Genomic DNA, 27,434 nt, shown 5'->3' on the forward strand with positions numbered 1-27,434 from the left:
TGAGTATTTTTGTAAGAGAGGCAAATATAAACCTTAAACTGTGTGTTTTGAAGAGAGAATCAAAAGACACCGGAAAGTAAAGAAGAAACAAATGAAAATATGATTACTGATTTTATTTAGTTTCAGGAAAAATGAACCTCAAGGTATTCAGCCTGTCAAATATAGGAGAGTATAAATTTGATTTGTCTGCATTCAGGAGCATTTATCCGACCTGGCTGACTCATCATTGAACCTCCTATGAGAGGACGTAGACAGAGAGCAGAACAGTGAGGATGACTCCGGTGGCTGGACCGACACTGGAGGAGGCTGCTGTGACGAAGCCCGGCTGGTTGGTGGTGATGTGGCTCTTGATCCAGGACTCATACTCGGACACCCGGGTGAAGACTGATGGAATTTCAGGCAAAGCACAGTCAGTGCTTAGAAGAGGCATCACCACTCCACCCTGGACCCACCTGGACCCACTTTTAGTCATCATGGGGCCGCCAGAGTCATCCTGCACAGGATTAACACGACGGTTATTAAAGGAAGACAAACTCAGATTTATAACTTCAGTAAAAGTGGTGATACCACTCGATTCCTGTGTTTTATTCTAAAATTACAGTGGCCCTGAGGGTTTAACTCACTGTAGCTTAAGAAAACACATGCAAAGACCCAGTTAAAGCTGAAGACTGAGGTTAAGCTAACTGCATTAGCCCTTTACCCATAATAATATACCTCAAACATTCGGAAAATACTGCAGTACTTAGTCTACTCCATAGTGATAGAAAAAAATATATATAATTATTATTATTAATAATAATAGAATAGAATAATCAATCAATCAATCAATCAATCAATCAATCAATCAATCAATCAATCAATCAATCAATCAATCAATCAATCAATCAATCAATCAATCAATCAATCAATCAATCAAATCTTTACTGCAGACACAATAATTAAAAGGTTCCAGACAAACTCACATGGCAGATGCCCTTCCCTCCAGAGGAGACGCCGGCACAGATCATGTTGTCTGTGATTATTCCATAGAGTTTGTTGCACTCACTGTTGGAAACGACAGACATTTCCACTTCCTGCAGCTTATTAGGAGGAAGAGGCACTGACGAAGAGAAGAGATGTTAGTGTTATTAACAGAACACGAACTGAAGGTTTGAGAAGAACTAACGTCCAGAATTGTGGCCCCTAATTTTAGGAGTGCAAGCAGAAAATTTAGGGGTGCACACCGAAATTGACTTGCAGTTGCAAGTAAATTTTCATATTTCCTCTAATTTTCACTGTATTACTGATAAATATTTTGATAAATGCAGAAACTAAAATGTTTTTAATTCACATTTAATTGTGCAACAGTTTTAATAATAAATAATAATAGACAAGTTATAGCCTACAGCTTAAATACTAAAAATATGTTAATGTTTGTAAATGTTTAAGTAGTCTCGCTTGCCAGACCCTCGTCCAGAGAAGAAAGGTCTGGCTGCTCCGCCTATGATTCTGCGATCTGAGAAAAAAATGCTCCGGCCGTTTGAAATTCTTTCAACCAGTCACAATCGTTGCGGTCGGTGCCATAGCAACGGTGCGCTTGCAAAATATTGCCGGTTGGAAACTGGATTTGGGTCCGCGGTGTAACGACGGTCGCCAGCCGTTGACGGATATGTCTTCTTCTGTTCGGTTCATGACACGGATGTATAATAGATCCATGGTTTGGTTCCAGTTGTTGTTTGTTGATGTTTCCCTTGACCGGGCGGACTGGGAAAGTGAAAGTCCGCCGGGTGGCTCGTTAGGGCCAATCAGAGGCTAATCGCAGCAACACACTTCGAGGACGTGCTTGTGAAAAGAGGGGGAGATCATAGACTTTAAAAAGAATGGACGTAGCACCCATGTAGGCTACTGCGCCATCTTGGATTTTAGATCAGCTGAGACCGAGCTCAGTGGATGTGGCAATCAGCTGTTGCAGCGCAAGTGTATGTTTAACGGCAAAAAAAAAAAAGAGCGATCGCACCCGCGAGCGTTGTAATCTCATTGTGTATTCGGTTAATGAGCGTCGGTTATCGGTCGGAAAGAAAATTCTAAATGTGCATCCCTAATTGGGAGTCCATGGTCCAGTCCATGTACAGTAGGTATATTTATATAAGCTACTGTGCCACACATTGGCGAGTTTATTACATAATGCACCAAATTATTATATTTTCTTCATTAAAAAAGTGCAACACCAGCAATTTGTGATAACTGATGCAAAATGTAACAACCTATTACAAAATGCGGCAAAGTTTATTACATATTGCGTTCAAGATTTTTATAACAAAATTAGATTATTACAAAATGCGGCATTATTACAAGCCTCAAAACACGTGTGCCAGACGCACAGAGGCATGCATAAAACACAAATTTTGACCAATTCATGCTGTTTAGTTGCTTTTTTAGTTAACTTTAATTTGTTTTGGATTTTTTCGCGTATTATGGAGCCGTTTTGGTCCATGTTTGTAAGCCTTTTTTTCCTGGATTAAATTTTCTAAAGCTGCAACAAGTGGCGTCAGAGTGTGTGATTGAAAACCAACACGGTCTGTTTCCCGCTTTCCTCCTTCGGATGCTTTGTGAGACTTTGTGTTTATTAAGCTTTCACTGACTGCATCACATCTGTACACATGTTTTAAAACATGAAAAATTCATGAACAGGAGCCAGACCCTCAATGCGCTTTTGACTAGACTGTGGGGCCGTCAAAATGATCTAGATCTGGAGCCACTCAACAGTTGCCATCTTGGAAGTGTCTGACTCTGCCCACTAACTCCTGGCTGATGCAAAACAGGGCAAAGGGGCGGAGCCTGTGAGGAGCTGAGACTTTGGTGTATGAAGGCTCGTGGTAAACATAGGACTGACTTGCCTGTCACTCAAAGAGGCCACGCCCGTAATTACATAATTTAGACAATAAACACTTGTCATGAGGGAAATTTTAGAGACCACTGATATTGATCTTGATACTTACCACCAGTCTGGAGGTATCCCCAGCCGCTGACCCAGACCTTCTTCTCGTCCTCGTAGACGCTGTCAGCTGCTGCCAGACACACAGGTCTGATGTAGTCGTTGAATGTAACCGGTGAGGACAGTTTCATCAGGGCGATGTCGTTATAGAAGCCGTGATAAGATAGAGGATGTCTGATGACCTGGGTCACTGTGCGGTTCTGCTCATTAGGATTTGACCCTGATTGTGTGTGACGCCCGAGGTAAACCGTCACATCAGAAGTGCTGTTGCTGAGAAAAACAACGAGACAACATGTGACTACTTTTTATTCCTCTGTTTGGACAGGTGAGGTGTTTGATGTGTCAGAGCTCACCTAAACAAACAGTAAGCGGACGTCAGGACCCACTGGTCGTTGATGAGGGAGCCTCCACAGATGAAACTATTGGATATGTGAATGCTGGCCTGCCATGGCCACGCCCCCTCAGCAGCATCCTGACCTCCTACGATCCTGGTGTTGAGCGGCACGGTGCCACAAACTGAAGGTAAAAGGTCAAAGTTCATGTGTGTTTGCAGCTTTTCTGTGAAAAATCTCAACATGAACTAAAACAGCAGCGCTGTGGAAGTTACAAGTCATTTATAAGAACGCTGAGGACGGCTGACTGTCGAAACGCGTCCGTTTTCTCGCTGCTGTGCAGTTTCATGAATTTAAAGTGTTAAACTTATAGTGAGTGCTGTCAAAAACTTTTTTGTACTCAGTTTACTTTTCTTATACTTGGAGTTGAGCACGCCGAGTCTGCTGATTACCAAGTCATTTATCTAACATCACAATTAGTACGAAGCTGTTTAATGAAGGTAAGAATGAAACATAAGGTAAATATCCTGAATAAACTGAGCCAAACTCACCGTCAGACTGAGCGTCAGTTCCTGTGGAAGAGACACAAGAAATAATTATAGCTGCTGTGCAGCGATGGGTCGGGTCCAGGCTATTTTTTGGCAAATTTAGGCAAATTCTGAGCAACAAACAGGAGAATAGGAAGACAGAACAGTTGACCTTATAATGTTCATTTTGCACCAGTTGAGGATTGAACCCACAACCTCTAGAACCAAAGACCATTATCTATCGTATTGAGCTAATTGACAGGTAGCAGCTCAACAATGGCTTCACAAAATGAGTAAGTCTGTAAAAAGAGCACTGAAAAATCAGTTTCTGAGGTAAAATTCTGATATGTATTTGTCAAACATCATCCACTATGACTCTAAGATTTTGTATATTTGTTTCCCCAAAGACCATCTGGTATATTTATGTGTTATCATCAACTCCCTTGTTGGTCTTGAACCCACAACCTCTGACAACCAAGAAACAGCACCGAACTCACTGAGCTAATTGTCCAGAAGTGAAACGTGCTGTATGTTGTCTCAAATAGACTCAGGGAGTCAAAGCCAGGAAGCAGGTGTCAAGGCAGATTTAAAAAATGGTCAAAATGTACATATACCACGGCCTGTCGTGATGTATTGCTTAAGTACACCACAAATAAACTGACGCCCTGGGTTATTCCAAATCCTACTCAACAACCTCAGTTGTGGGACACCACCACCAGCCGACTCCACTGCAGTTTTTGAACAACCTCACTTTAATAGGATGGCGTATTCTTAAAGGGATAGTTCACCCAAAATTCAAATTTCACTCATTATCTACTCTCCCACATGTGGACTAAGGGCTGGGAGAAGTTTCAGAGTCCTCCGTGGCTTCTCTGAGTTACAGGGGGTCTCGGCGTAGCAGTGCATGTCCATATAACGGTTGCAAATGGATACCAACTGTCTTCGTCACAAAAAAACACACCAAAAAAACATCCAAATACCTCCATGCTGCTCGTATGTAATGTCCGTCTTGTATTGAAGCCCCGAAATGCAAAATTGTTCCGATGTTTGTAGCGGAAGAGGATGGACCCTGGTCTGTCCAAATTGGACAAACCGGGAAGAGAAGCTTCTGCTACAAAACAAGCTTGAAATATAGACTTATTTAATTTTTTTCGGGCCAATTTCGCATTTCAGGCTTCAATACAAGACGGACATTACATACGAGCAGCATGGAGGTATTTGGATGTTTTTTGGTGTGTCTTTTTGTTACGAAGACAGTTGGTATCCATTTGCAACGTTATATGGACATGCACTGCTACGCCGAGACCCCCTGTAACTCAGAGAAGCCACGGAGGACTCTGAAACTTCTCCCAGCCCTTAGTCCAGAAATTTCAATTTTGGGTGAACTATCCCTTTAACTATTTCCTGATCTTGTTTAATTTTTATACTATATACTTTATTTATTTCTCACGACCACGCAAGTGGTATGGAGCACAAACAATAAAACAGTACAAATAATCAGACATAGCAAGAGGCAGTGGGGGCTGTACATACTTTGTACATACATCTCTGACCAGGACAGAGCAGAAACTATCACTTAAACAGAGGAAGAACACATTTCAGAAAAGCACCTAGCTTATAAATAACTTTTCTTTTATCAGACTGTAATAACAAAATTAGTTTAAACATAGATGGGCGACAAACATAGTATTTAGGGAGGTATTTTTCTCTTAGATATACAATACATGTGTTCTTGCATTCAAACAATGCAAAACAATTATTTTAACATTTTTTTCATTGTCCGTCCTGGGTGAGGGATCCCTCCTCTGTTGCTCACCCTGAGGTTTCTCCGATTTTTCCCTGTTAAAAGGGTTTTCCATGGAGTTTTTCCTCAGTCGATGTGAGGGTCTAAGGACAGAGGATGTTGTTACGATGCCATGTGAAGCCCTTTGAGACAAACTGTTGGTAAAAACGGGCTATACAAATAAAATTGCTTTGCCTTACTTCAAAATCCTTGTGGGTGTAATAACTTGGTACTGTAGTAAAATCTGCTCTGATTATGAAAAAAAGAGGTAGGCTAGTCTAACAAGAGTAAAGTTACAATTTAAAGAGAATGGAGTGTTAATTTTAATGTTTTGTGTTGATTCAGTGTATAAAGTGAGTCAATTATATTGTTAGATAAATACACAAACAGTACTGTGGGAATAAAATAATGAATTATCTGAGGTTATTCACTCTGTTCAGATATTTTTCCTCTGTCGTTACTATAAAGACAAATCAACTGATCAACACCGATGCTCTGCTGAGACCAGGTTGATTTAATATTAATATTTTTTACAATATCTATTTATAATATGGAGCAGGCAGAGCTCACCTGTGAGTGTCGACACCAACACCAACAGCACGGCAGCACAAAGCAGCTTCACCTCCATGATGGAAACGTCTCCAGACTGAGTTGATACCGAAAGGAGAAATGAGGGTCACTGTTTTTAAATACCTCTACATATTAACTTACCTGAACAAACCTGGTCCTGCCCACAAACCACTAACTCTAATCATTTATGACACTCTATCAATGATCCACTCACATCCTGTAAATGACTATATGCTGAATCTGCTATTACTGTATATTACGGATGTTTTTATGAGTTCATTAATCCAGACCAAAACTTTTATAACTGTGTCTATATAAGTTACACCATGATTAGTATCAGCGTAGGAAAATCCAACTCCAACTTTGCAACATTAAAGTCAAATTTTATTTATAGCTCGATGTCATTTATACAACTTATTGTACATTATGCATAGAAAACAATTCTTAGAAAACACAGCACTTGGTTGAAGATTAAATCGGCAGTTTTTTAAAGTTCCTAAATATTTCCCTTCAAATCAAAATTGTGTCGTATGATGAAAGGGATAGTTCACTCAAAATTGAAATTTCATCTACTCCCCCTCATGTGGACTAAGGGCTGGGAGAAGTTTCAGAGTCCTCCGTGGCTTCTCTGAGTTACAGGGGGTCTCGGCGTAGCAGTGCATGTCCATATGACGGTTGCAAATGGATACCAACTGTCTTCGTAACAAAAAGACACACCAAAAAACATCCAAATACCTCCATGCTGCTCGTAGGTTATGTCCGTCTTGTATTGAAGCCCCGAAATGCGAAATTGTCCCGAAAAAAATTAAATAAGTCTATGTCCAAAGGCGCAAATCTCCAGGAAGAGAAGCTTCCACTACAAAACAAGCTTGAAAAATAGACCTATTAAATTTTTTTCAGAACAATTTCGCATTTCGGGGCTTCAATACAAGACGGACATTACATACGAGCAGCATGGAGGTATTTGGATGTTTTTTGGTGTGTCTTTTTGTTACGAAGAAAAGTGGTATCCATTTGCAACCGTCATATAGACATGCAGTGCTGCACGGAGCCCCGCTGTAATGCTGCGTTCACATGGAGTCCGGTAAACGGCAGACGGCATGCTGGACTCCATGTTAGTGGACGAGAGAACGACGGTAAAACTTGGGGGAGCACGGCAAAAAAATACTGTGCACGGCAACGGCAAACAGCAATGCCGTCCCGAGTTCAAATATTTTAACTTTTGCCGTCCGCCGCAACGGTAAACTCAACCGAACGTGACGTGTGAGTACGAGTATGTTGACATTGTCATAGCAACATGGTGAGGCGTCTTGCAGTCGTGCCGTGCCGTCCGACAGTTTGTTTGTTTTTACCGTTCCGTCCAGCGGCATTTGCCGTTTACCGGACTCCATGTGAACGCAGCATAACTCAGAGAAGCCACGGAGGACTCTGAAACTTCTCCCAGCCCTTAGTCCACATGAAAAAACAAGAAAAAGTTGGGGACCCCCTTGAAACCTCTCAAGGACCCTCAAGGACTTTGAGAACCAATGCTCAACAGACCGGAAGAGACAAACTGACCTGAGGCCTGTTTGAAGTGGCGCACACACATGTCCATGGTGGCGATGCGGCTGCTGAGCGTCTTGGTGCCTGACACACAGAGAGAGAGTTCAATAGAGAATCAATTAATCGATCAATCTCATCAATCAATCAAGGTCAAGGTCAAGGTTTCTTTATTAATACCAGCTGGTATCAATCAATCAATCAATCAATCAATCAATCGATAGATCGATCCAACTCCCTGATCATCAGACCAGACCTGCTACGTAGGCGTGAAGACCCTGGATCTCGATGACCTGCTGACCCAGAGTGTGGCGGCCGGGGGGGAGACCCATCGCCGCGATCGCATCCGTCACCAAGGTACTGTGTTTTCCCAATGACATGGTGTCTGATGTTTCAAAAAAGATCCTGAAGATTGTTGCTGAGCATCCAACATTGAAATCGCTCATCATACACACAGGAGCCCCTGATGTTGTGAAGCAACAATCAGAGCTATTAAAACGAGACTTCATGGAACTGATAAACAAAGTTCAGTGTTTGAATACTGAGGTGTTTTTCAGTGGACCTCTGCCAACAGTTCGGCGAGGAGATGAGAGATTCAGCAGGCTGATGATGCTGAACAGATGGCTTAAAGATACATGTACTGCTCAATCACTGAACTTTATTGACAACTTCAACATCTTTTGGGAACGCAGGCACCTCTTTAAGGCAGATGGATTTAGCCTTAACAAGTCAGGAGTACAGCTGCTAAGTGCCAACATCTTTTACTTTTTGCGTCAGGCACCAGCAGTCTCTGTCAAGGACAAGAGACAAAACAATCCAAAACAGCAGATAAGACGGCACTCTGGTGAGGGCGCTGAGATAAGGATTGACAACGGAGGACAGCAGACTCAGAAAGAACCTGCAACGTCATCATCTGCACCCCAGCAACTGGATTATCCACCAGCCCCAACAACGTCATCATCTGCACCCCAACAAGTGGATTATCCACCAGCCCCAACAACGTCATCATCTTCACCCCAACAAGTGGATTATACACCAGCCCCAACAACGGCATCATCTTCACCCCAACAAGTGGATTATACACCAGCCCCAACAACGGCATCATCTGCACCCCAACAAGTGGATTATCCACCAGCCCCAACAACGTCATCATCTGCACCCCAGCAACTGGATTATACACCAGCCCCAACAACGTCATCATCTTCACCCCAACAAGTGGATTATACACCAGCCCCAACAACGGCATCATCTGCACCCCAACAAGTGGATCATCCACCAGCCCCATCAACACAACACAAGGAGTCTCCCTTAGCCCCAAAGGGGGAGTCTCCCCCGGCCCCAACAGGAGACTCCCAACATTCAACCCCCCGAACCCCATCCAGCCCCCAACTCTCTTCATCTAGTCCTGACTCCCCATTTCTGGATTTCCCTGACAGGATGAAGAGCTTTCTCACTAGTGGAATCCAACTAACACCACGCCAGGGTCTCATATTTTCCCCAATTAACCCCCCACATCGTCCACCCCCTCGCATTCCACCACGTCAGAAACAACCCTCGACCAAAAGTCACCGAGCCCCCCCACTTCCTCTGAATCATCATATCATTGAATCTGAATGATATGTGCCGGGTCCAGGCTGCAATACTGATATCAAGAATGTTCTTTCCCAGGAAAAGTCAGGGCCCTATGGAGTTCAGGCAGCTTTCTCAATCCCTGTGGTGACGGGTAACAGAAAAGTGATCAAACTGGTGAGAAATAAAAAGGGTTCAATTAAATCTACCAATCTAGTGAGTATAGCTTGTCAACCTCGAAACTCACCAGTGTCTCCTGTTATCTCCACAAGGTTAGCTCTACTTAATATCAGATCACTAGCCAACAAATCCTTGTTAGTAAATGACATCATTATCACCTATAATCTAGACTTCTTACTTCTTAGTGAAACATGGCTGACTGAATGTAGCTGTGCTACCATTCTCAATGAGGCTGCACCAACAAATTTCAGTTTTATGAATAAGTGTCGAAGTGGTAAGAAAGGCGGGGGAGTTGCTGCCATTTTTAAATCTGTATTTCAGTGCAAGTGTGGCAATACGAGGGAGTACTTCTATTATGTTATATACTAAATTTGTCGCCAACAACGCCACCTTGGGTTAGGGCCCAAGGACCCGTACTAAAGGTCAACTATCACCTATCAAAGGACACTCAGGTTCGTTCACTCAGGGAGGGTAGGAGACGGAGTTCAATGATCACATACAAAAGTTTATTTAAAATTGATGACAAGGTTTGCAAAAAGGAAATTAATAAACAGGAGGCCCAGGAGAAGGGGATTGCAGGCTGAGGCTTACCGGCCGGAGGAGGGGTCAAAAGGGGGAAGGTGAAGCCAAAAGAAAAGGGAGAGCACCCCACTCACACAGCAAAAACGTGATGTGCACACAAAATAAATCTTGAACGGGGGTCACACACACACGGGGATCACCACCACCCAGGAGGACCACCACCACCACCGTCGGCCTTCAGCTCTAGGAGGGGGAAAGGAAAACACAATTAAGAGGGCTCTGTCAAACAAATCAATGATAAACTAATACAAATAAATTCCAAATGAAAACTAAATGAAGAAATTATACCATCAATCACATAACACATAACCAAAACAATATAACCAACCCTTGTCTACCTCCACATTCACACACACATACGCAGTCCAGGTGAGTGGCTGAAAGTCCAGGTAGAGCCCGTAGCAGCGCACACGAGCGGCAGCCAAACACACACATACACCAACCGGCACCACGCGCAGTAGCAGCGGGAGCAGGGTCAGTAACAGGAAGGAAGTCGGTCAGTAGGCCGACAGGACCCCGAACCAAGCCAAAGCAGCAAGGAGGGCAGAAACATAGTAGCAGCAGACTGGCAGCGAAGCAGCGGTAGCATGTAGCCGTGGCTAACTATCCATGACGGATAGTGCTCTTCTTACTCAGCTTTAGCGTCCAAAAACCCCGGTTCAGTCCGGTCACTTAACGTCCCCTCCAAAGAGGGAGAGGGGTGAAGAGGGTCGGCGTGGCGGGGGGAGTAGGCCACCACGCGCCATACAACCGGCCGGCTGTTAGAGGGAGAGGAGCGAAAAGACACTTAGCACCTGGCTTACAGCGATTAAAAACAGAAACTCTCAGTGACTCACCTACGCGCCGGTTGGCGGCAGTTAACGACCCATTATGTCGCCTCGACCGCGGCGGAGATGCCGGATCTATTAAGGAGTTACGGTTTGAATTAAATTAAAACAACGCTCACAATGTACACAAACAGCACGCTAAAGTGTGCCTACCTGTGCTCTGCTGGGAGCAGCCATGCAACGACCTGTCAGTGGGCGGGCCGAAGAAGCAGGAAGCGAGAGGTCAGGAGGAGGGACACGGCCTACTTTTATACTCTAGGCTTGAGCAACGATTGGCTACAAGCTAAAAAGGAGTGTCGGTGTAGCAGAACCCTGTGTTCAATATAACAGTGGTGCCTCATACCACTACAATCCATCCCACCCATTTTCATCGTCGACCCGACGATGCTCTTTAAATAAAAATCTAAAACCACGATGCCCTTTAAGCAAGGATCTCGACTCTAAAACCACAGTTTAAAGAAAGCGAGACAGCAATTGAATGGACGGCCGAGGGCCCAGGCTAAACAACCAGCAGCCCACACGCCGGCAAAGTCCTACCACCGAGTTCGACTACGAGCTCAAGTGGCCAAGGTATGGGACTGGCAGTCCATTGGTCGCCTGAAGCTGAAGCCAATGGCAAGATTGAAGTTTCTCTCCGTCCTAAGTCTCAAATGTTGCCGGAAAAAGCCTTCTCTGACAGTGGACACATAAAACTCATTAACGCAAGGGAGAACTCTTGAAAGATCTCCCCACTTTGCTGTCGCGTCAAAAAAACGCCTCTTTATTTCTTCAACCACCTCTCCCTCTGAATTTCTTAAAGACTATAAGCTCTGAGCACTAATACTACGGCTACTGCTACAAAAAAACAAAAACAATGGACTCACCGCTGGTTCGCCTTAAGCTGCAGTTCATTCACACACAGGCAATCACAAGCAATCTGAAAACCAAAAAAAGAGAACATAGAACACACGTCTCCACCTCCACTGAGTATATCCTGCCGACAACGCCAAGTGTGGCAATACGAGGGTGTACTTCTATTATGTTATATACTAAATTTGTCGCCAACAACGCCACCTTGGGTTAGGGCCCAAGGACCCGTACTAAAGGTCAACTATCACCTATCAAAGGACACTCAGGTTCGTTCACTCAGGGAGGGTAGGAGACGGAGTTCAATGATCACATACAAAAGTTTATTTAAAATTGATGACAAGGTTTGCAAAAAGGAAATTAATAAACAGGAGGCCCAGGAGAAGGGGATTGCAGGCTGAGGCTTACCGGCCGGAGGAGGGGTCAAAAGGGGGAAGGTGAAGCCAAAAGAAAAGGGAGAGCACCCCACTCACACAGCAAAAACGTGATGTGCACACAAAATAAATCTTGAACGGGGGTCACACACACGGGGATCACCACCACCCAGGAGGACCACCACCACCACCGTCGGCCTTCAGCTCTAGGAGGGGGAAAGGAAAACACAATTAAGAGGGCTCTGTCAAACAAATCAATGATAAACTAATACAAATAAATTCCAAATGAAAACTAAATGAAGAAATTATACCATCAATCACATAACACATAACCAAAACAATATAACCAACCCTTGTCTACCTCCACATTCACACACACATACGCAGTCCAGGTGAGTGGCTGAAAGTCCAGGTAGAGCCCGTAGCAGCGCACACGAGCGGCAGCCAAACACACACATACACCAACCGGCACCACGCGCAGTAGCAGCGGGAGCAGGGTCAGTAACAGGAAGGAAGTCGGTCAGTAGGCCGACAGGACCCCGAACCAAGCCAAAGCAGCAAGGAGGGCAGAAACATAGTAGCAGCAGACTGGCAGCGAAGCAGCGGTAGCATGTAGCCGTGGCTAAATATCCATGACGGATAGTGCTCTTCTTACTCAGCTTTAGCGTCCAAAAACCCCGGTTCAGTCCGGTCACTTAACGTCCCCTCCAAAGAGGGAGAGGGGTGAAGAGGGTCGGCGTGGCGGGGGGAGTAGGCCACCACGCGCCATACAACCGGCCGGCTGTTAGAGGGAGAGGAGCGAAAAGACACTTAGCACCTGGCTTACAGCGATTAAAAACAGAAACTCTCAGTGACTCACCTACGCGCCGGTCGGCGGCAGTTAACGACCCATTATGTCGCCTCGACCGCGGCGGAGATGCCGGATCTATTAAGGAGTTACGGTTTGAATTAAATTAAAACAACGCTCACAATGTACACAAACAGCACGCTAAAGTGTGCCTACCTGTGCTCTGCTGGGAGCAGCCATGCAACGACCTGTCAGTGGGCGGGCCGAAGAAGCAGGAAGCGAGAGGTCAGGAGGAGGGACACGGCCTACTTTTATACTCTAGGCTTGAGCAACGATTGGCTACAAGCTAAAAAGGAGTGTCGGTGTAGCAGAACCCTGTGTTCAATATAACAGTGGTGCCTCATACCACTACACAAGGAAACTATATTTGGTGATTTTAGCTCTTTTGAATATCTCTGTTTTTTAGTAAAGGGTGATCCAAAAGTTCTCTTCCTAATTATTTACAGACCACCAAGATACCCAGGAAAATTCTTTGATGAGTTTGCCGAACTGCTGTCAGTTATCTGCACTGACTACAACTTTTTTATCATAACAGGGGATTTTAACATTCACATAGACAATAACATGGACACAAATGCCAAAGAACTTTGCTCTCTTCTTGACACTTTTGGCCTCTCCCAACATGTGAAAGGGCCCACACACACCCGAGGCCACACTCTGGATCTGGTTATCTGTAGAGGTGTTGACATTACTTCTGTTGATATCAAGGACTTGGCTCTTTCTGATCATTTCTGTGTGTTCTTTGACTTACAGATAACTCCGGACATGCAGTTACCCTCTGTATCTGTTAAGAAAAGGTTCATAAATGAGAATACCAGTGTTAAGTTTATGGAGGCTATAGTCATGTCACCAACTGTGAGTGCAGAGACAGTTGATGAACTCCTGGATAATTTCAACTGCAAAATCTCAAATGTCATTGATACCATTGCACCTATTAAAACTAAGATGACCTTGGCCAGACAGAGAACACCATGGAGGAACACTTTGATGGTAAAGGCTCTGAAAACAGAATGCAGGAAAGCTGAGCGTAAATGGAGAAAAACTAAACTTCAAATCCACCATGACCTCTACAAACAAAGTCTTTGTAATTTTAACCATGGGCTATTCAAGGCTAGACAGCAACACTTTACTGAAATGATTAATAAGAATATCAACAACACTCGTGCTCTGTTTGCTATGGTTAATAAGCTTACAACCCCCCCAAAAGAGATAGTTTCAGAACTCTTTTCCACAGAAAAATGCAATGAATTTGCTTACTTCAATGAAAAAATCAAATCCATAAGGCTAAATATCAACACAAATCAGCAAAATAATACAATGATGCAATCCCTAAAATCACCTAGGAATAAATCAACTGTAATGTCAGAGTTTAATACAGTTGACCAAAAAACCTTAGAAGAAACAGTTCAGCATCTTAAAACATCGACATGTTGTCTTGACACAATACCATCTGACTTTTTTAAAACTATTATAAGCTCTGTCCAAACAGATCTGCAGCAAATAATAAATTGCTCACTTCAATCAGGCACGTTTCCTAAACCCCTGAAAGTAGCTGCCATCAAGCCGCTCTTAAAAAAGAGAACATTGGATACTACCATTTTAACCAATTACAGACCCATCTCAAATCTTCCCTTTATAGCCAAGATCGTTGAGAAAGTGGTTTTTAATCAACTCAGCAACTTCTTAAACTCCAGTGGACTCTTTGACAAATTTCAATCAGGCTTCCGACCTCACCACAGTACAGAAACAGCTCTTATTAGAGTGTTAAATGACATAAGGTTGAACACTGACTCAGGCAAGGTGTCAGTTCTGGTCCTGTTGGATCTCAGTGCTGCGTTTGACACTGTGGATCACAGTATACTGCTGGACAGGTTGGAAACCTGGGCAGGACTCAGCGGGACAGTCCTAAAATGGTTCAGGTCCTACTTAGAGGAACGGAGTTATTTTGTGACCATTGGTAGTTATCAATCCGATCGAGTGGCTATGACATGTGGAGTTCCTCAGGGGTCAGTCCTTGGACCCCTTCTGTTCAACCTGTATATGCTGCCTTTGGGTCAAATTCTACAGAACTCTAATGTCAACTATCATAGTTATGCAGATGACACACAGATATATCTCACACTGTCTCCAGATGACTGCAGTCCAATAGAGTCATTATGTCACTGTTTAGAGCAAGTCAAAAATTGGATGAGCCAAAATTTCCTTCAGTTAAATCAAGAAAAAACTGAGGTCATTGTTTTTGGAAATAAAGAGAAGAGGGTTGCTGTCAGTAAACACCTTGAGTCACTGTCTTTAGAAACTAAAGACCAAGTCCGAAACCTCGGCGTGCCGTCAGATCTGACCTTCAACAGCCATATCAAATCAGTCACCAAATCAGCCTTTTATCAACTTAAGAACATATCCAGAATTAAGGGTTTTATGTCCCAAACTGATCAGGAGAAGCTGGTTCATGCTTTTATCTCCAGTAGACTTGACTACTGTAACGGTCTTCTGACTGGTTTCCCCCAAAAAAGTATCAAACAGCTGCAGCTCATTCAGAACGCTGCAGCTCGAGTTTTAACCAGAACAAGAGATCAGATCACATCACCCCGGTTCTTAAGACCCTACACTGGCTCCCAGTCAGCTACAGAATAGATTTTAAAGTTCTGCTCCTGGTTTACAAATCACTGAATGGTTTAGGTCCAGAATACATGAATGACATGTTAGTAGAGTATAAACCCAGTCGAGCTCTGAGATCTACTGACTCAGGTCAGATAGTGGAGCTCAGAGTTCAGACCAGACATGGTGAAGCAGCATTTAGCTGTTATGCTGCTCACAAGTGGAACAAACTACCAGCAGAACTGAGATCAGCCCCAACTGTCAGCACTTTTAAATCCAGGTTAAAAACATTTCTCTTTTCACGTGCTTATAGCTGAGAACTTTAAACTTATCTATTTTTTTTTCTTTTACTTTTATTTGCTCTTGCTTTTAACTCTGTTTTTAGTGTTTGTTTTTATTCTGTCTTATGCTTCTTTTTTTAATGTTTTGTCTTTATGTAAAGCACATTGAGTTGCCTTGGTATGAAATGCGCTATATAAATAAAGATGCCTTGCCTTGCCTTGCCTTGCCTTACCAGAACCAGACCTGGAAGTTCAACCACGACACGACGACACGACGACACGGTTCTGATCAGCAGATCAGATTTTACTAATATTTGCATCACATCATGTTTTTTTCAATTTTTATGACCACTGTCACCACACTGTTACCGGAGCTAATACAATAAATCTACCTCACAGGTTTTATCAGCGTCTCTCAGGTCGAATCTTCTTTGTTCCAGCTTATCAGTGAGTAAATAAATTAATGTGTGACTGTTGATCAATGTTTAATGTTTATGGTTTATGTGAAATGAAATGAAACTCAGAGGACAAGCTCTGAGTTTCAGTTCCTTCCTCAACAACCAGAGAAAACTAAACCTATTATAGATTATAATAATGTACTACTTTTAGTCGATTTCGCTGTGTTTACGGAGATTTTTATCAAAACGTTTTTGGTGAAGCTGCGTTTTCGTGTGGACAGACGGCCTGAAAACAAGATGACCGCTCGCATAAAAACATAAAAACATAAAAAAAACATTCCTTAGTGTTAATCATCACCGGGGTGGGCTCATGGATGTATTATATTAACGGGTGGGCTCGGTGTGCGATGCGCAGAGCAGCCAGGTTGGTGTGGATCCCGTCCGCGATCATCCCGTAGAAGACGGTCCGACCGGCGGGAACCTGGTTGCTGGGCAACAGGCCCACGATCCCGGGGTCCCGGTGGTGGAACTGGGTCAGAACCAGAACAAATAATCTTTATTTACACTGATCCATGTAGGCTGTTCTCCACTGATTCTGTTTTATTTGTAAAAAGGTGCTACGTAAAAAAGGTTTGTATTATCATGGTTATTATTTTAAAAAACTTCTGTTTTAATTTGCCTCTGTATTTATCTACCTTCATATTAAACCCCTTTTTCATTATTACATATAGCTGCTGGTTTAAATCATTTCCTATTTTCATTTAATCCGTTAGTCATGTTTGTTTGTTGTGATATTTTAGATAGATAGATAGATAGATAGATAGATAGATAGATAGATAGATAGATAGATAGATAGATAGATAGATAGATAGATAGATAGATAGATAGATAGATAGATAGATAGATAGTGTAGGAGAATAAATGATGCAAATCGTATCACAATCAATCAATCAATTTGTTTATTTCGGGCATGTCAATTTAAATCATCATCATCACACTTCATCTTAGTTCTTTTTCTTTTTGCTTTTTTTTTTTTTTTTTTACATTTTGATATAACATTCTTTTACTTATGATATTTTGACATCACATGTTACAGCAGTAATTTAATTTAATTTCCTTTATTTGTTTAAGAGGGACAGTGTACATCAATGAACATTTTAAAAAAATAAAATGTAAATGCACCCAATTATAGCCAAAAGGCTAATTTCCGTTGGCAGTCCCCCTGCCTGATGGAGCATGGCAATAAAACATAAAACAAAGGTATATAAAAAGTTACATTAAGACACATTAAGACAGATATATATCACACAGATATATATCACACAGATATATATCACACAGATATATATCACACATATCACAGATCGCTACACAACAATACACCTTATCCCCCACCCCTCCGACCCACATGCACGTACGCACCTATAACACTTAACACATTACAGTTTCAAATATACATTAACAGGTAACAGTACCACAGTATCAGTACGCAGTACCACAGTATTAGTACACAGTTACACAGTGTTGGTGCATTAAAAGTGATCACATGCCTGGTTGGCTCTAAGCCATAACTTCAGGCGGCCCTTAAAAGTAGACAGAGTAGGGCACTCCTTTATGGGCAAAGGTAGTGTGTTCCAAACCGTAGCTCCCATCGTAGACAGGGCATTTCGACCGAAAGAGGTCTTCCTGTACGGAACCACACAGTCCCTGTTAGTGATTGACCTGGTGGTCCTTGTTTGTTTAAATGCAATGAACTCTTTAAGTGGAGATGGCGCCAGGCCATGAAGTACTTTATATATTAGGCATGCAGAGGAGAATTTACAAAAATTAGAAAAACTCAGCAATTTATATTTCACTAGAATATTACAATGATGGTAAGATACCGTTTTTTTGTCTAAGATTTTGAGTGCTTTTTTGTACAGAAGCTCAACTGGTTTCAGGATAGTAGATCCGGTCATAGACCAGCTGGTGATACAGTAGCTTAAATGAGAAAAAATCATAGAGTGCAGAAACATCAAAGCGGCTGCTTGTGACAACGAACCTCTGATTTGCTTAAAGTTGCTAAGGTGATATTTAATTTTTTTTGATAACGTTTTAACATGATTTTTAAATGAAAGTTTAGAGTCTATAACCACACCTAAATATTTGAATTCACTAACAACCTCCAACTCGTCAGTACCCAAAAAAACCCCTGAGCGAGAAGGCATGGAAGAAGCAGATTGCTTCGACAGAAATAGACAAACAGTTTTTTTTGCATTCAGAATAAGACATGAACTTGTAAGCCATGTTTGTATGTGTGTAAGTGCTGTAGAAAGCACCCGTGCTGCCTCCTCAGGATTTTTAGCTTTAGTAAAAATTACCGCATCATCAGCATAGAGCTGAACGTCCACATTTAGACAGAAATCGGGTAAATCATTAATATACAGTGTGAATAAAATGGGCCCCAGTATGGACCCTTGGGGGACCCCTACTGGACAACCCAAAAAAGAGGAGCTGGCACCGGCCACCACAGTTCGTTGTTCTCTATGTGACAGGTATGAGTCAAACCAGAGTATGAGTAGGTAGTATACAGAGCTGAAGTTTAGCTCTAGACAGTACATACAGATTACGTGTGTGTTTGCACATGTGTCCATATTTGTCCGTCATGAGTGAACAACAGTCTCATCTTGTAGCCTGACATGTCACAAAGTCACAGAATGGTCCAATTGACAGAGAGCAAAGTCCAGTGTACTGATTATTTGTTGGGATGGTGTGAGAGCCCTTTTATGCCATCACCTCATGTTCTTAAGGCACCATTAGGATTGCGAAACCCAGGACACCTGAGATTTGAACCAGGTTACCATGACCATACAATATTGGGAAATACACCACACACATAGTGATAAGAGCCAAGTTACGTGACCAAAGGTCCAAGATAAATGATATTGAGCAGCCCCCCCCCCCCCCCTTTTCCCTTCTGGGTTACAGAAGTCTGGTAAACAGGATAGCACACACACACACATAGCCTGGGTTTGGTATAAAAAGCCATGTCACTCTTTGAATTGTTGAAAGATATCTCGACCCTACGCTGGTTACGGTGCCGTGTTGGAATAAAGAGATCCCCATCTGATACCGGTGTCTCGATCGTCTGATTCCTCTTTTGATGCACCTCTTTCTGCCACAACGATACATAGATAAGAATATAAAGAACAAACTAGTAAAATAGTAAAATATAAAGAACAAACATAAAATAGCAATAGCTAAAAAAATGTAATGTACAAAAGTATATACAAGAAATTAGCATATATTAGCAGTAAAGACAGTAAATATTATTTTTAGTATTAGTTGTATTTGTAGTATTATCTTAATAAAAATCTCTTTGTGGTAAAGCTGGTTCACTTTAACTCTCTGCTTCATTTAAAGAGGTCATAGGTCAGAAAAAGGTGTGTGTGTGCGTGCGCTCATTCATTAGGCCTCAACCTCCTGTACAGACTAATCACTAGACACAAACAGCCCCATATAGATTTATACAAACAGTGACAATCCACCATGGATACATTTTATCATTATTATTATTATTATTATTATTATTATTATATCACATAATATGACCTGGTTCAGTAGATTGGCTCCTGATCTGCTGTGACCAGCTCCATGTTGTGTTCGTGTGTTCAATAAATTCTGCCTCGTCTTTTCATCACATCAGTAAAATCTGAGCATGTTTTATATTTTCTACGTTTTGTTTTGTTGTTAATGCCAACACTTTTAATGAACAAGTGTTTGTGAGGAACTTCATGATCTTCTGATCAATTTGTGACTTGTGGTGGGTTCAAGGCCCGTCTTTGTTCTATACAACAAAATGTTTATTATTGGTTAATGGGTAAAGAGTTGTTGGTTTTGCAGGACTAGAGATAAGACAACATGAGTCTCAACAGTCTCATTTAGTTTTGTTTGACTGACAGGGATCAATTATTCATCTCTGAGGTTGTTGTTGATCATATGTCCGTCCACCCTCCACTGTGCTCATATAAGGGGCGAAACGTCTTCTAGACAAAAACTAAAAAAAAGTCCAGTTGACTTGATTCAATTGCAAACGCAACATAAACAGTATTGCTTCAAAAATGCACCCATAAGATTACCCATAAGAAACAAATGAAAATATGATTACTGATTTTATTTAGTTTTAGGAAAAATGAACCTCAAGGTATTCAGCCTATCAAATATAGGAGAGTATAAATTTGTTGTTGCTTTGGCTTTGGTTTGTCTTTATTCAGGAGCATTTATCCGACTTGACTGACTCATCATTAAACCTCCTATGAGAGGACGTAGACAGAGAGCAGAACAGTGAGGATGACTCCGGTGGCTGGACCGACACTGGAGGAAGCTGAGAAGGTGATGAAGCCCGGCGGGTTGGTGGTGATCTTGCTGTCGATCCAGGACTCATACTGGGACACTCGGGTGTAGACTCCCGGAGCATTGGGATCACCACAGCTGTTGTTCTTTCCAAAACTCACCACTCCACCCTGGATCCACCTGGAGCCATATGTAGCCATCAAGGGGCCGCCAGAGTCACCCTGCACAGGATCAACAGATAAACAAGATGGTTAGTAGAGGGAGACAAACTCTATAGATTTATAACTTAAGTAAAAGTAGTGATACCACTTGATTCCTGTGATTTATTCTAAAATTAAAACTATCCCTTATGTGTTAGGTGGCAATCAACTCATTTTACTCATACTCTGCGGTGTGACATGTCTCCCAAATGATCTCTACAGGTAATAAATATTTGTATAGATATATCTAAGTCCACTGGGGGGAGCTAATATTATACAAATAGGTCAGATGTAACCTGACCCTTTCATCCAATCCCATGCCATTATGAGCGGCGTTGCCCACCGGTTAGGTTACTGGGGGGAGGTACTGTTGTTGTTTCTCAATGTCATCTCTGATGTGAGATCCGACATTGTGGGCTTCCCTATTCTACATATAGGCTGTATATCAGACCTCAGGTCAGAGATGAGATTTACAGTATGTTGCATTGACATGGAATCCAGCAGACAGCAAACCGGATGTCATGTTAGCAGACGAGAGAACGATGGGTAAAACTTGGCCATAGCAAAAGTTGCAGTGAGTTGAGCCCTCGGGGTCACCGTTTTTTGGGCATGTGTTTTAGTAGGGCTGCAGGATATGCAGTAAACAACTATTAACTAACTATTGTGGTAAATTTTGGCCGATACAAGGAAATGTCAGTGACTTATTTCAACATTTTTATTGACATACTTTTACTAGTGATGTTCGATACCACAAATTTGCTTTCCGATCCGATACTGAGTAAAATTCAGGCTGGTATCGGCGATACCGATCCGATACCGATACTTTGTGCAAATGCACCTGATGTGCCTGGTAAATCTAATAAAATAAAAAAAGTACTGTATTTCAAGTCATAGCTTCCTAAGGATGCAAGACTTCAGAGTAACGTCTTTATTTTAAACTATGAACTATGTAGTGGCCTCGTTTAGAATATAGCCGAAAATAGTGTTTCAAACACTAAAAAAATAACATAAGTAAAATAGTAAAACCATGAATGAAATAAGAAAAATGATAAACAAACATATTTTTTTTAATTCATGCATTTATAATATTATTCATAATTTTCCCACAGATATTCCAGACTTCATCTTCACTGTTTGTGGTACTGAAATAGCTCCACACCTGACTCCTTTCCGCTCCGCCATCGACTCTACACAGACTTTGTGAGCAGCTGCATGCCGCTGTGCTCACACGTTACGCACTTAGGTGGAAGAAGAAGTAGTTCCTAGCCTACCAACCGTGTGTCATTTAAACAAGATCTGAATAGTTTAGTTACTTTCCATGTTAATGATGCATAACCACAAATGACTGAAGTATCAAAAGTATCGATATTTTCATTTGAGTATCGATTCTAGAGCATACAGACCTGGTATCGGAAGTATCGATATTTCAGTATCGATCTGCACATCACTAACTTTTACGACCTTTTTTTTTATTGTCTTCATCTTTTTATTGTCTCCATGTTGTCCTTTTATTGCTTATTGTTTTTGTCTGAATGCATATGTCCTTATGACCTTTGATTTGTCTGTCAAAGCATTTAAGAATTAGTTATTGTTATTATTATTACAATGGTACAAAGAGGTGAAAAGCTTCCAGACAGACTCACATTGCAGGTGCCCTTCCATCCTGAGGAGACGCCGGCACAGATCATGTTAGCTGTGATTACTCCGTAGACTTCGTTGCACTCACTGTTGGAAACGATGTGAATTTCCACCTCCTGCAATGGCTTGTTATCAGGAAGAGGTACTGGTGAAGAGAAGAGATGTGAGTGTTAACAGAACATTAACTGAAGGTTTGAGAAGAACCAAGTCCTAATTTCTGGGAGATATGTTTGTTTGCATCAAACTAAACAGATTAATAATTGAAATCCACAAATCCCAGAACAGGATGAAAACAGACACTGAATGCATCACAGTTCCCTTAAGGCCGTTACAGATCTGTGAGGTGTAGAGACTGAATGTGAGGATGGAGGCCTGGATGGTTCAACGTAGCAGCAGACCTAGATCTGAGACCTGGGGTGACCTGATCCTCTTTATGAAGCAGAGAGCTGGAATCTACCGTACGTTACCTGTTGGGTTCAGGTCTGATTCAGTTACTATCACAGATTGTAAACAAAGATGGACGTAAACTCTGATTATTTTGAAGTCGTTCCACAGTGGCCATCTTGGGAGTGCCTGACCCCCCCCCCCCTAACTCCTGGCTGATCCAAACCAGGGCAATGAGGCTGCTCCAAGTTTCAGTCACTACTCATTGATATTATATAGATACTCACTGTCAGTCTGGATGTCTCCCCAGCCGGTGACCCAGACATTCGTCCCGTCCTTGAAGACGCTGTCAGCTGCTGCCAGACACACAGGTCTGATGTAGTTGGTGAATGTAATGGGTGAGGACAGTTTCACCAGGGCGATGTCGTTATTGTTCGTCTTGCTGTTGTATTGTGGATGTTTGATGATCTTGTTCACTGTGCAGCTCTGCTCATTAGGATGTGGGCCTGCTTGTGTGTGACGACCGAGGTAAACCGTCACACCTACAGTGCTGTCGCTGAGAAAAACAACAAGACAACATGTAATTTTTTTTTGTGATTTCATTTTAATCCCTCTGTTTACCCAGGTGAGCTCTGACACATCATACACCTCACCTGTCAAAACAGTGAGCGGCCGTCAGGACCCACTGGTTGTTGATGAGGGAGCCTCCACAGTGGAACTCATATTCACCCTCGACTATGTAAATGCTGACCTGCCATGGCCACGCCCCCTCAGCAGCATCCTGACCTCCTACGATCCTGGTGTTGGGCGGCTTGATGCCACAAACTGTGAGGTAAAGGGTCAAAGTTCATGTTTGTTTGCAGCTTATCCTTAGAAAAATCTCAATATGAACTGAAAAGATGAAATCTTTTATAATGATTTAACAAACCTCTGTGGAGCCACCGCGTCACTCTCCACCTGATGTGTTTTAATTATTCAAACCTGAACTAAAATAACTGAGCCAAACTCACCGTCTGACTGAGCATCGATTCCTGTGGAAGAGACACAAGAAATAAATATGGATCAATAGAAATCACAGTATTATGACACCACTCACTACAATATATTGTTGACACTTGATGATGTTTGACAGGTCAGTTGAAAACTGGGAGGGGAGGGAGGCAGGGGGATGGGATTATGTTTATAAAAGTTGTTTGGATGCTACTGTATGTTTCACTCACAGAGGTTCAATAAAAAAAAGTTCTTCACAAAAAAAGAAAAGAAATCACAGTATTATAGAAGATACCTTTATCATTTCACATTCAGAGTAAAATCTCAGATAAGAAAGCACAATTTTATGCTGTTAGATAAACAATTCATTTCTGTACCCCCATCTTAGAGGTCAGACATTTGTGATTTTTCACAGACTAGTACAGTAAGTAGCTTTGGGTGTTTTGCAATTTGTAAGAATAGAAGAGTTTAATGACATTTTCACACTAGGACCACCAGAAAACATCCATCCCAATGGCCTACATCAAACAACAAGTAGTAGTGCATTTCACTCAGACACTGGCAAAGGAAATTAATGCATATTATGCACACAAAAGTTAATTAATGCACACAAATGCACACTTAATGCTTTGTCACTAATGGACAATAGAAATAAGCTGCATGTCCAACTTTTTATATTGCTATAGGTATTGAAATCGTTAACAGCTGCGTTCATTCTCCTTCTAACACAACTCTGCAGGCTTCCGTAGTGGCCATATAATCCGAGCTAAACAAGACTTTAGGAGGAACATGTGAGACTTGAAACATATTATTCAACTCCTATTTAACAGTTATAGACTTTGAATATATTGAATATTAATTTTGAATAATATTTGCTCAAGGAAATGTATAGTCAACTGATACACTTTAACAAATTAAACTAGGATCAGGAAGAGAAATTGTTAATAAAAAGAACCTATTATTGGTAAGTTAAGTCTCTATTGCAGTAATGCAGTTATAAAGCAGAAGTAAGTGGTCCGGTCGTTTTCGCTAATGCTGCGTTCCAGGCAGGCTTTTGAAATCGTAAATTACAGCTTCAAGTCACAACTTACGACTTTGTAGCGTTTCAGGCAACCCACTCGTGTTTTTCCGACCTGTTTTACCGGTGAAAGTCACTATAACGGCCACTCGTAACTTCTGACCCGTGAACTCGTACCAGATCGAACTGGTACGACTTCACGGTCGGAAAAATACGAGTTTCCTTGAACGCACCATAACAGTCCTCGTCCCTACGTCACCACATTCACGGCGTTCCTTGGCTGCACACACAGCCCTGCATGCCGTTCTCTCTCCTCATTGGATAAAAACTGTAGGATACGATAAATGTTTTCTCCTCGGCTCAGAGCAGAGCAGAGTGACTGAGAGACCCGTGTTTCAGACCAAACACTCTATGTAAGTGATTGCTGTCGGAAGATATAACTATTTAAGACTTATATTAACACAAATATATCACTTACTTCTGCTTTAAGTCTTATTGAAGGATGCTCTCGTGCTGCACCCCGCGGCGCACATGGAAAACACCGTGTCCTGTGAAAAGCGCTTTATGGTGGGGTGGCATGAAGCGTGAGCATGAGCACCTGCACACACACATTACACACTCAGGTATGCACATGGGCATGCAAACACATGCCCACACAGGTTTTGGCCATACCTGGTTTTGTCTGCAAAACCTATATCTACCATATTTACCCTGCTGTGTTTGTGACGTTCAGAGTCTTTCATTCTTGTGTGGATATATAATAATACATGCTGTGGTTAGAATGCTAATAAAACCAGCCTTTTCTTAAGAAAACTAAATGGTATGTTTGCCAATCCAGATAACCTAAATGACTAATGCACCTTAACACACAAAATAAAAAAAAGTTTCTAAATTATCACAGTATCACTGATACAAAGGCAAATAATTTCATCCTTACATTTAAGTAATAAGTTCAAACATGAGAAAAATCTGGAACAGGATTTTACCTACCCATGTGTAGCCTACAGCTGAAGCTGAAGGCTCCAGCTGTACAGCTTTGATGACAAGCTGACCTCATCCTCAGTATTACTGCTGCTCTGGCCCTGCTCTTGCTCAGCTACTCTGAATGTATCTCGTATATTCTTCTGACTTCTTTTCATACTAATAGTCCCATAAAGCATGTCACTACAGTATGTATTGTACAATGGGTAATTGTGCATGCATACATGAATGAAAATGAAATGTAAGCTGACTGTGTAGTGGAAAAGCGCCATAAGTGTGGTTACCAATTTTAGGGTGGCACAAGGGGTGGCCAATCAGATTTCAAGGTTGGCCTGTGCCAAGTGAGTCAATTCTATTGTTGGAAAAATACACAAACGGCACAATGGGACTAAAATAATGGATTTTCTGAAGTTATTCACTCTGTTGAGTTAAGAGAATTTTCCTCTGTTGTTACTATAAAGACAAATCAGCTGATCAACACTGATGCTCTGCTGAGACCAAAATAATAACATTTTTTACAATATTTATTTATAATATGGAGCAGGCAGGGCTCACCTGTGAGTGCCGACACCAACACCAACAGCACGGCAGCACAAAGCAGCTTCACCTCCATGATGGAAACGTCTCCAGACTGAGTTGATACCAAAAGTGAAGGTCACTGCTTTTAAATACCTCTACATATTCACTCCTACCTGTACAAACTCCGCCCACAAACCACCAACTCAATCAATGATCCACTGACTTCCCGTAAACGGCTGAATGCAAATCATTGAACACATTTTATGGGTTTATTAATCCAGAATGAAACTTTTATAACTGTGTTTTTAAAAAAAATTGAATTTGAGCCCACTCTAAGTCATAAAATTAGTGTAATAACTCATCTATCAGACGATGGAGCCCAAACTTTGTGCAAAATTCTATTTTTGAGTAAATCCGGGATGAAAGTGTGTATTTTTTTTCCCTATTGGATAATGCAGGCACACGGATTATACGTCAGCCTGCTCACGATTCACCAGCCGCTGATAATGGATCCGTCATTCAAACGACTGAGACACACACACACACACAGAGCTCGGTCTCGCCCCAAGCTTTGAATATCCCGCCCGCTCGATAACGACGATCAAATTTGTTTTCCTCACTCGGGTAAACTCGTGTTGCAGCTCGTGACAACTCGGCGCGACAAACAGGACAAACGGCCATTTCTGTACACTTTTAAGCCAAATTTTAGCTCAATGTCATTTACACAACTTATTGTACATTATGCACAGAAAACAATTCTTAGAAAACACAGCACTTGGTTGAAGATTGATTCAGCAGTTTTTTAAAGTTCCTAAATGTTTCCCTTCAAATCAAAATTGTGTCGTATGATTAAAATAAAACATCATAGAGAAATGTTTGGATCCAGGTAAAATAAAAACCTGCGTCAGTCTCACTAAGTGCAGAATCATTAATTGAAAAAAAAAAAAAAACCTTTTCAACATTGTGTCATAAATTCAGAGACCAGAGTTGTGTTGATCCAACCAGTTGACCTGAGGGTGGCGCTAGAGAGAGGCGTCGTGGTTTTACCTACGTTGTACAGTTTGTCCTCTGTACGGTGGCCTGTTCAGGACATTTAGATCATTTCTATCACAGTCTCAGTCTGAGTCGACCTGGTTTTGATTTGG

General features: G+C 41.9%; 2 protein-coding genes across 2 annotated transcripts; both read right to left on the bottom strand.

Annotated features, from left to right (window-relative positions):
- Positions 1-235: 235 nt before the first annotated feature.
- LOC146982383 (testisin-like) lies at positions 236-6,295 on the bottom strand. Its single transcript, XM_085785519.1, has 6 exons — positions 6,187-6,295; positions 3,858-3,878; positions 3,328-3,490; positions 2,979-3,244; positions 963-1,099; positions 236-493 (listed from the first exon to the last, which is right to left on the bottom strand). The coding sequence occupies exons 1-6, from the start codon at positions 6,242-6,244 to the stop codon at positions 236-238; spliced, it is 903 nt and encodes a 300-aa protein (XP_085641645.1). The 5' UTR covers positions 6,245-6,295.
- Positions 6,296-20,510: 14,215 nt separating this feature from the next.
- Positions 20,511-26,383, bottom strand: LOC146982384 (serine protease 27-like). Its single transcript, XM_085783378.1, is given in 6 exon segments — positions 20,511-20,780; positions 22,403-22,539; positions 23,063-23,337; positions 23,435-23,606; positions 23,792-23,812; positions 26,326-26,383. Coding segments are annotated over 6 exon segments (933 nt in total).
- Positions 26,384-27,434: the final 1,051 nt, after the last annotated feature.

Source organism: Trachurus japonicus, chromosome 8 (genome assembly GCF_045865225.1).
Source record: "Trachurus japonicus isolate A0001 chromosome 8, Traja_1.0".
In the NCBI taxonomy this organism is placed as follows: domain Eukaryota; kingdom Metazoa; phylum Chordata; class Actinopteri; order Carangiformes; family Carangidae; genus Trachurus; species Trachurus japonicus.